General features: G+C 34.5%; 1 protein-coding gene across 2 annotated transcripts; it reads left to right on the forward strand.

Annotated features, from left to right (window-relative positions):
• Positions 1-7,779: 7,779 nt before the first annotated feature.
• On the forward strand, positions 7,780-10,936 carry LOC110738777 (vacuolar-processing enzyme-like). Of its 2 annotated transcripts, none has more exons than XR_002514662.1 (4): positions 7,780-8,224; positions 9,084-9,290; positions 9,398-10,289; positions 10,411-10,936. XR_002514662.1 is itself a non-coding variant. In XM_021919207.1 (4 exons), the coding sequence occupies exons 2-4, from the start codon at positions 9,147-9,149 to the stop codon at positions 10,557-10,559; spliced, it is 462 nt and encodes a 153-aa protein (XP_021774899.1). In that variant the 5' UTR covers positions 7,809-8,224; positions 9,084-9,146; the 3' UTR covers positions 10,560-10,936. The 2 variants fall into 2 exon arrangements, 1 of the variants encoding a protein (XP_021774899.1); XM_021919207.1 differs by having other exon boundaries at positions 7,809-8,224; positions 9,398-9,566.
• The last annotated feature ends 269 nt before the right edge of the window (positions 10,937-11,205 follow it).

The raw sequence follows: 11,205 nt of genomic DNA on the forward strand, positions 1-11,205 counted from the left end.
TTCATAACCCTTAATCCTGTTAGAAAAGATAACTTTTGGAAAATTTCCAAATCATAACTCTTATGACATCTTTTCTACTGCTTTGGTTAAGTTTCCTGTTTAGTGTATTCGCAATTGTTGTTGTAATAATGCATATCCTCAAAACGATATTTGTAAATCATTAAATCTTGGATCGAACAATGGCAAGCAAAGTTTGATTTATTTCTTCATAAACATACAATTTAATTGTAATGTTTCTGGATTGTGAATTAATTCAACAATTCCCTTTAGATGATCATTCCTTTTTGAGCTAAATATTTATCATAACAATCATATTGTGGTGTTAAATTGTTTATCTCAAATTGATTTTACATTTCATTTGGAAATTTTGAACTTTTCAATTATTCCAAGCTTTACTTCATTAAGTAATTATCGAAATATTTACTTAAATCGTTAGTAAAAGCGATGAAATAGTTAAATCCCTTTGCTAGTTTTGAACTTATTGATTCACATACATCATATGTATGAGTACCAAAAGGTCATTTTAGCTTCTTTTACCCTTTATACTAAAAGGCAACTTGGTCATCTTAACTTATCAAGCATGACTACTAATTCTCAAGTGATTCATAATCATATAAGAATGAGAGTCCATCCAAAACTTTGGATGTGCAAATGGTTTATGTGATCCAACCTTACTTTGTTATAAGTAAGTGTACTTTAAATCATCTAAATTATTTTGTGATCTACTTATATCAATGTCATATAACAAAATTAACTCATATCTAGCAAAATGAAAACAATTTATTACCTTGGTCATGGATCAACACTTGTCCAAGCCAAGTAAACCAAATTCAGTATTCAAAACAAGAAAACCGAAATATTGTCTCATCAAAACTGGAAATTGTTCTAAAATCATGATAAACTAATCAAAATTTAAAAATATGAAGCTATCTCTGGCCACTCAAATACTTCTAGTGAACCTTCAAGCTCCATTTCCATGCTAGCTTCACTTATTTGCAGTTCCTGCGCAACATCACTATGTTAAGCACTGCAACTTGGTATCATATACCTAAGTGAAAGTTAAAATGTTTATAACATTATACCTGAGGTTGATGCTCCATTCTTCTTGAGGAAGTCATGGTATTTCTGGCAATTTCGCTTCCAATGCCCCTTCTTCTTGCAGTAAAAGCATTCACTTTCACTTGCAACCTTGGGCTTTGGAGTCGTCTTAGGCTTTTCAGGAGCCTTGGAAAATTGCTTGCCCTTTCTCTTGGCACTAGCCTTTTGCCCCTTCTTCTTGAACCCCTTTCCCTTTTGAATCATAAGAACTTCCTTCTTAGGTTCCTTAGGGATTTGTTTCTCAGCACTAACCAACAGTGCATGCAATTGATTCATAGTCTTTGCAGTGGCAGTCATGTTAAAATTCATGATAAACTGGTTAAAACTTTCTGGTAGTGAATGGAGAATGATGTCTGTTGCCAAATCATCATTGTATGGGTGCCCCAGTTTTTCCATACTTTGAATTAGGCCGATCATTTTGAAAACATGATCATGAACTGTGGCTCCCTTCTCCATTCTACAATCCAGAATCTCACGATGGAGCTCATACCTTTCAAATCTAGCTTGTTTCTTAAACAAAGCTTTGAGTTCTTGCATGATTGAGTAGGCATCCTGGTCCTCAAAACGCTTTTGAAGACTAGGCTCCATGGTAGCAATCATCAAGCAAATGATAGGTATAGCTCTGTCATGAGCTTCCTTGTGCTTCTTGATCTCTGTCGCAGTTGGATTTTCTGGCAAAGGTCCTGGTAATGGGTTATCAATGATATCCTCTTTACCCTCAGATTTCAGAACAAGTCTTAGCATTCTTTCCCAAGTGGAAAAGTTCTCCCCTGTCAACCTATCCTTCTCAAGGAATGGCCGAAGGTTGTAAACGTTGTTGTCACTGTGATTACGGCTACCCATCTATGTCAAAATAAGGCAAAGTTTAATAATTATGTTTAATTTCAAATTAAAGTACCATAAACGATTATAAAATTTGGTAACTTTAAAACATTCATTCAATATTTAATTGATCCCTATTGAATAGAATGATTCCAAGATCCTTTATTGTGCAATAATTGACCGGACTTTGGCCCTACCATCAACTATTACATTTTCAAGGTGAGTAAACTCTTTACTGATTACAACTCTTTGTAATTCTTGGTTGAATAATTAACCATCACATGTTTAATTATTACCCTTAGCTTCAAGGTTCTAAACTCTTTAGGTAACCTTGTTGAGTATAACCAATCAAAAGTCTAAAATTTGTCTTACCCCCACTTCCCTAAGATATAATATGACACCCTGCTTTGGCATGGCCCATCATAAATATCAAAGGTTTCATCAGGTTTTTGATTGGGAAAGCAACCTTAATATTACTGGGACCTAGATTCATTATGTGGTGATTGTTTAGTGAACTCTAGCGCATCATCAAACAACATAAATAAAATCTAACATGCATAATATACTAATGCATAAATAAAACATGACAGAGTATGGCCCCTTAATCCTAAGAAAACTAATAAAGCAAAAGCTCCCACTTGAACCTTCATGGATCTCATCCACCTTGCTCCTTTGGCCCTCCACTCCATGGATTCTTGGATTAACTGCAACCTGTAATTTTATTCTATTCTATCTACTACTTAAATAAAATAAAATAAATTACAAAAATACTTAACGGTACGCATACCGTATTTAAATTACAAAAATACGAAACGATGCGCAGATCGTATTTAGAATCTATGGGCCATACTAGTCTATATAGCAATATATAACATCATATATTATAAAATTCCATATAATAAATCACTCATCATGCTTTCCTAAACTACAACATCGAATGTTCACAGTAAAGGAAACATGGCTCCTAAAATATCTCATATTTTAATTAATTAATTAATTACCGTAATTAGATAATATCATATATTATTCATGACCAATTATAAAATATCATATATTTTAATTTAGGTATGAGATAGAATCAAATCTTATTTTAATTATGGAAGATAAATCATATTTATCTTCCATGATTATCCTAAATTTTAGGAGATTCTATCCTAATTACTTGCCAATCACATATTTTAAATCAATTAATATCCTAAAATAATTATGGGATAATCATATTATTCAATCAATTATTATCCAAATAGAATCTTTTGCTCCATAATTATCCTATCTTAACAAAATCAACAACTTTAATTTTGTTTATTATCCTCTCAAAATCAAAACTTATCTTTTAATTTTAATTTTGAAAACTGATTTTATCCAAAATAAAATAAAATAAAATAATTTTTTTTTATTTTGAAAACCTGCGTCAGCCACCGTGGTGTGGCCAGCCAAAGCCGGCCATGGTGGTCGCACACCTTGCGGTGTGCGCTGCCCCTGCAGCGATGCCCGGACAGCAGCAGCAGCACACCTATTGGGGTGGTGCACTGCTGCGCTGCCCCTTTGACTGACCCGTGCCCAGCCGCCCTCCCTCCTGGACCACCACCGGTGCGGCAGTCGTCGTGGCCGCGCCACCCAACCGCGGCTGCCGCACCTCAATTCCCTTTATTATTATTTTTTTATTTGATTTTTAATTTAAAACAAAACAATTTTATTATTAAAATTAAAATTAGTGTGGTCCATCCAATTTTAAAATTAAATCATATTCAATTTTAAAATTAGGGTTCTTCATGAATTTAATCCCAATTCAATTTAACTTTTGAATTAAATAGGTTGATCATGAAAAATTCATAATTTATCATGAAATCAATTAGATTAAATTCTTTAAACATAAAACTTTCGAATTAAATCAAAATCAAAAACACAAATTTCACAAATTAGGGTTAATGATTTCGAAAATTTTGAAATATTAAGGGGGGGGGTTCGAATTTTTTGAACTTCATAGGGCAATTGTCGAATCAAATTAGGGCTAATATGGAGAAAATTAAACAACTTTAATGATTCTATATTGTTAAATCACATTTAATATAATAATTGACCCATAATTAAATTATTCTCCCTCCTAATTGAATTAAAATTGTGGATTAACAAAGGTTTAATACCCAATATATGTAATTGAAAGAGGCTAACTGATACCACTGTAGGGGATTATAGGTACTACGCAGTGGAAATAATCATGAATTATATTCATATAGCACCTAACCAAGGATCTCATGCATAACACATAAAGAGTAAGAATTATACCTTTGAAGCGTGATTCCACTAGCAATCGAGCAAGAACAAGGGAGACAAAGAACCTCAAACGTGATTCCTCTACTTGGTCCACAGGCACAGGTTAAGACCTCCACTAATGCTAGTTAGTCGCGATCGAACTCTTCAATCGACCTTCTACGGAGAGGTATGAGCAACGAACTAGTCACAAACCACCACGAACCACCGCGAACACCACCAGGGGTGGTCGGGCGCAAGTCCAAGGGGGGAGAGGGGTGCCGTGAGAGAGAGAGGGAGATGAGGGAATTGGGATTGGTTGCCTTGATTCACAATTCACTGTAAGTTGATTGTGACTCTTGTGTCTGCCATCCTAGGCACGGATCTTATTTATAGATCATATCCATAAATAAGAGTCCATGACCAAATCCAATTCCTAATCCCAATCAAACTACACTAGCCCAATCCTATTCATGATTAGTTAAATACTCATAAGGCCCAATAATGGGCCTCTTACTTGCTTAACCCAATACCTTTGTGTGTGACCTCATAGGATCCATTCTAGCGGGCTTTGGGCTATTTTACTAGCCCAAAGATCATCTCTCATAGTCTAGCAACAGATGATGACGCCCCAAGAAAACGAACTTATTATCTCCATAATAGTGATCCTTGATATATCTAGTAATTGCACTTATGAAGACATAACTCCTTCAAGGGCAAGTTTGTAGCCCATCATCTAGCCAAGTTAGTGCCCTTCGGGGATGAGGAAGTTTGGGTAAATCATTGTCCTTCGATGATTGCCCCCTATGTACTATCGGATCTTTTAGCACTTGATTAATAAAATTGCTCGATGGGTTTCAAAAAAAAAAAGGCTTTATTTGAAAAAATATCTTTCAATGTACAATATAATTAATTAATTACAATTATAATATCATTTTAAATCAATATATAATTACTGTTTCTTAAACATAAAAAGGAACTATTTTAACTTTTCAAATATACACATGTTTTTATTTATAAACAATTAAATAAATTAGGAAATCTTAAACTTCAAATTAAATATACATATCATATATAGGTGCCTTACAAAATGATTATTGTCATTCTATCTATACATTTGGAATAAATAAAAAGTATATAGCATCATTGTCTTTGTAATACAGTTGTACCCTTTTACTCTTATGATGCTTGTGTGTTTTTCTTTAATTTATACATATCTTTTTCCAATATATAAATAATCGTTTCCAACTTTTTTTTTAATTTTTTTTTATTGTCCTGCGTAATAAGAGATCAAAATATTGTAAAGGAAATGTTAGCAACACCAAATAAAATACACTATAAACAAAACAGGATTATTAAATATACATTTACAATAACAAATTTGGACACATTGCTAGAAAATGAACATAGTTCAATATGAGAACGAACAAGTATTACAATATATATGAACATCTTTCAACATAAAAATGAACATATACCAAAAGTCCAATGAACATTTTCATTACGAGAATGAACAATTTTAAAATTTAAGGAAACACTAGTGGAAAAAATCTCATTCGTAACTGTAGGGAATAGTTTCAAGCCTTTAAAAATCCCACTAGCTTGAACCCCACTGTGATCATACACTAAAGTACGATGGCGTCCAAAAGGGAAGAAGATAGAGCAGAAGAGTCGCCAACAAGTTTTTAAGGAACTTGTAAACCGTTCACGAGGTGAAGGTTACACCCCTTAACGATCCAAGAGATCGTCAACTCCATAAGGTCATGAACCAAAATAGGGTTCGGGGATGAAGGTACAAATCCAACCTAAAAGAGATTGAACCTGCCCTAATAATAAGCCTCTACTTTATTCTGATCGTATTCATGTGCGCTTTCTGATTAACATGCAATCAATAGGATTAACCCTAAACCTGTTTAATCTATGTTGGTTGAATTTAATGCACAAATAAACTATTATTGGCGATTACTTGAATTATAATCACAATTAACCTAACAAGATTATTAATTATCTTATTAAGCGTGATTGCAAATACCAATTCCCTTTAACCTGCAATAAAAGGTGATCAAGCAATAACAATATAAAATAATATGCATATCAAGCAACATAATAAATAATCATCATAAATCATAATCATAAATGTTAGAAAGAACATAGGAAGCATCATATTCTTAATCATGCTTAATATTAAAAACACCCTAGACATGATACTAGGAATATCATAATAATAATATAAACATGATGTCTACATCATAAAATCAATTAATCGATAAAGTACTCACTTGGATGCCTCGTACCTCTTTCTAATTACAAAATACACACGTTAGTAACTTCAAGGAAAATAATAAACACAACAATTAAACTAAATAATAGAGATTTGGGACCAAACCCTCAGAAATTAAAACCTTTCACGTCTAGGGCGAAGGCAACTTCGAATATGGCTAGGTGTTTTTAGATCTTGTGAATGCGGAATTTTGTGTTAAAGAATAAAGTTTAGAAAGAATGAATGAAAGATTAATGATTCATAAACTAATTTGTTGACGATTGAAGATTGTAGATGATGAATGAAAACGGAATTTATTAAAACTTAAGAACAAAAGAAGTGGTGAATGATAGATGATAATCCGTCCCTCCAAACGGAGTTTTAAGATACGATATTTATAGAGAAAATCAGCCAAAAAAGATAATTTATCAAAACAGAGTCCGAAGATCGCAAAAACAACTTGGCGCTAGCCCTGGCTCATTGGCGCCAGGACCAGTGGCTAGCGCCATGCGCCAATGGCTGGCGTCTGGCGCCAATCTTGGTTCCAGGCGCCAAGGCCTGGGGTTGGACGCCAAATCGAATTTTAACACGTTTTCGAAAATCTGATAATTTTACCGTACTGGAAGATAAAATAATATAATTTCAGTCGAAAATGCTATTTGATCTAATTAAAACTCTAAAGAATCCTAATTGAATTAAGAATGATGAGAACCTTCTAGAATGTTCTAGAAGACCAAAACCATTCCTAATTACATTAGGAATGATAAATCATATTAGGCCCTCCCCTAGATCATTGGGCCGTACTTAAAACTCAAACCGAGCCCAGTTTAGTAAATTGGCCATAAATTCCTCAATATTCATCGGAATTGGGCTTATAATATATCGTTGGAAAGGTCTTTGCAAGCCCCATCCAACTATACCACTATTGGACCCATATCATGGACCAACCAAACTGGATTGGCTGTTTTCTTAAAATAAAGTTTTCAAAAACAGAGAGAAGAGAAAAGAAAAGAAAAGAAATAAAAACTTTCCGCAACACTAGACCTTTCCACACTTTCGTTTCATTCAATTATGATTCGGCGTGAAAGGCACTCATCACTGGGTTTGGTTTTGGGGAGACACAAATGGGTGTCTACAGTAACAGGCTATTCGTAACGGGCAAAGCTTTGCCCGTTACAATTAAGATATTCGTAACGGGCAAAATAGTGTCCGTTACGAATACTTATTTATTTGTAACGGGCAAAATAATGTCCGTTACGAATACCTATATAATTGTAACGGACAAATTAGTGCCCGTTACAAATAAATAAGTATTCGTAACGGACACTATTTTGCCCGTTACGGATACTACATTACACGTAACAGACATATTGTGCCCGTTACAAATGCCCAAACTTGGCCCAACGTATGAGAGGAGCCCAATATTTAGCTTTTTAGGGTTTCACCCAAATGCCCAAACTATGCCGTCATTCGCCTCTTTCTCTCTCATCAGTCCCTCACTCCCTCTCTCTCTCCTCTCCTCTTCTCTCCTCCCCGTAATTCAACAATCTTGCCCATCAATCTCAGGCCCTCTCTCGTCTCATTTCAAAATCACGACCTCTCTCCTCTACTCCATCAATCGATCTTCCCCTTCCATTGGAGAAAAACAGCGAGATGGAACGACGAGAGAGAAAAATGGTTAAATTGACTGGGGTTGCGCCAGATCTCCTTCAATCCGCCTTTCCGCCGCCCTCCTTCACCGTTTCTCCTTAATCTCGCCCGCAATTCTCGCCGCCTCTCTTTCACTAACCCTAGGTACAAATTTTTCAATTTAATGATTATTATTTTTTATGTTTGAATTTCTGGATTCGTTTTTATATTTTTAATATACGGGTTTGTTTGATCTAATTTGTGTGACTTGATTTGGATGATTGATGGGTTTGTGTTAATTTTACTGGATATTTTGTTGTGTATATTAGTTAATTTAAACATTTGAAATCACCTGTGTTTTTTTTATTCGATTAGTTCTTTTTTATTTTATTGATTTTGATCTATTTGTTGCTATCTCTGTTTTTACTGGATTAATTAATTTAAACAGTTGAAATCAATTAGGAAATTTTAAATTGATTGATTGATAAACTGAATTTTCAGGGTTTGTGATTTTGTGTTTTGAATCCTTGTTTTTGTTGTAAAGTTTGTAAATTTTACTTGATTTGGAATTTTATGGTTTATCATGTTAGGGTAATGATGTTTTTATATATGTAATGTTGCAAATTGATAGCTTCTGCTGGTTTGTTCTTCTAATTAGGTTAAAAAAAAAAGTAGTGGCCTGGGTTTTGTTTAATTATCATAATTTATGCTATATTTGAGATTTTAGGGAGGAATTTAGCCACAGTAGTATAGCATATGTTTACTTAATACTTTTTTTCTTATAAGTCTGCTATCCTTGAGCCTAAAATATGTATACTCAACAGTGCAATCATTAACCTATCCCACAGGCTTGGGAAATTTTTAGTAATTGATTTCATAAAAAATAGTTTTTTTTTTTTACATGTTACACTTCATTTTAGATCAAAAGATGCTTAACTTACATAAATTGGTCAATTCTGAATCTTGGACTTGTATCTATAATCTATGTCTGTCACTACTCAATAATCACCAACTTCTCTTACAGTATGAAAGATCAAAGGAGGAACATGAGGAGAAGCATAAGATTCTTAAAGAGATAATTGAGACTATGAAGCACAGAAGCCACCTTGACAGCAGCATTGAATTCATCGGAAAACTTTTATTTGGACTAAACAATGGCCCTTCGGTCCTACGCGCAAAGCCAAGCCGTGGAATTCCGCTTGTGGATGATTGGGATTTCTTGAAATCAATGGTAATTAATTAAATTTGTATTCTTGGTTGATTTCATAGTAACAGGACATGTAGCTAAATTTCTGTTATTTTGAACTTAATTAACTGTGAAAACTTTCATATCTTCAGGTTCGGGTGTTTGAGAAAGAATGTGGGACCTTAACTCAATACGGGATGAAACATATGCGGGCCTTTGCAAACATCTGTAACAAGGATATTCCGCTATCAGTAATGCAAGAAGCTTGTGTTGCAGCTTGCTGTGGGCACAACTCTGGCGAGTGGCATCCATCATTCCATGGTTATAGTGCTTAACTGGCTTTTCAGTTGTTATATAATGCTACATATTACTGTATCATATGTGTGAATGTGTTGTTAGACGGTTAGACTAGACCACAACACGGTGATATACTACGGTCCAGAAAGTGACTACTCTGTAGTGTGTTATGTGGTCAATTTCCCAGCTTACGTGCTTAATCAGTGCATGTGTTCATAAATATTTTGCATAATTGGCACTTTCATGGGGTATGGACTATGCCCACTATGGTCCCTTAGGACCCTTACCCCAAGACGTGAGGTTGAATTCTACCTCTTGGTTTTCCCCACGTAGATTCGATTGGGATGTTTTAACGAGCACGAGTTCAATAATGTAGGTTATATATACTCATGCTTGAAACAAAGATTAGATGTCTTAGTTCTAAGACAAAATAGTCACTTTGCAACATTACTTTTATTCAGGGAGTAATTATAAAAGTAAAAAGCGGGTTGGTGGGAAATAGATTTGAGTTCATCATGTATTCTTGTGAGTTTTGCTCAGTTAGTTTAGGACTTTAGGTTCATGCTTTTTTTGACCTTAAGTATATGTGAAAGCCCATGATAAATGAACACTGGCTGTGGTTTGCAATTGTTTGAATTTTGGTGTACTATTTTTAAGTGGAGAAAAGCTACTGATTGAATTATTGGGTGCAGAGTAAATTATAATTGGGGGACATATCAGTCAAACATCTGTATGTGATGTGTATTGGTCTGTTACTTTTACCTTTTTTTATTTTTATTTAGTTTTTTTATGCTTTGTCCTAGATATTAGGCAGCCATTTCCTAATATCTTTCTCTGTATTATTTTCCTAATCTCATGTAATATACAGGAGAGGTTTTCTATCCAGATTGGACATCTTTCAAGTTCAAGCAAGTGACCTGTCTGGTAGTTCTTTGGAAAACAGTCCTCATAGTTTTAGAGATGATCAAACTCAGGCTAACAGCACAAATGAGGGCATTGACAGTACTCATGTACTAAATGATCCTCAAATTGAGGTTCTTGATAGTGCTCAAGTACAGAATGAGCTTGCAAATGAGATCCTAGATGATGCTCAACAAAATGAGTCTGCAAATGAGATCCTTGCTGGGACTTGTGAACAAAGTGATGTTGAAGAAAATGCTGGTGTTGGTCCATCTGCTGATGTAAATCAGTCGAGAGGGCAGTGAGCACATTAATTTACAACAATTGGAAGTTCAAGCTGAAATGACGCTGGAGCTTGCCTCAGATGCGGAGAATAGATCAAAGACAATTATGAATTTTTTGAGATGTAAATTTAAAATTTGATGTGCCATATTTTGATAATATTTGTGTGCCTTTGTGGCCTGGAAATCAGTAATTGGGTTTTTGTTTGTTAATTATTATAAATGATAATTTGACATGTCAATGGAAAAGGAAAAGGGGTATTTGTAACAAGCACCTTTTGTGCCTGTTACAAATACCCCTAATATTTTGATTTTTCAAGACATTATTTGTAACGGGCAGTCAAAGTGTCCGTTACAAATAACTGGCTATTTGTAACTGGCAGTCAACATGTCCGTTACAAATACCTGGCTATTCGTAACGGGCAGTCAACTTGTCTGTTACAAATACCTGATTATTCGTAACGGGCACTTAACCTGCCCGT

This window comes from Chenopodium quinoa, unplaced genomic scaffold (genome assembly GCF_001683475.1).
Source record: "Chenopodium quinoa cultivar QQ74 unplaced genomic scaffold, ASM168347v1, whole genome shotgun sequence".
Lineage (NCBI taxonomy): Eukaryota > Viridiplantae > Streptophyta > Magnoliopsida > Caryophyllales > Amaranthaceae > Chenopodium > Chenopodium quinoa.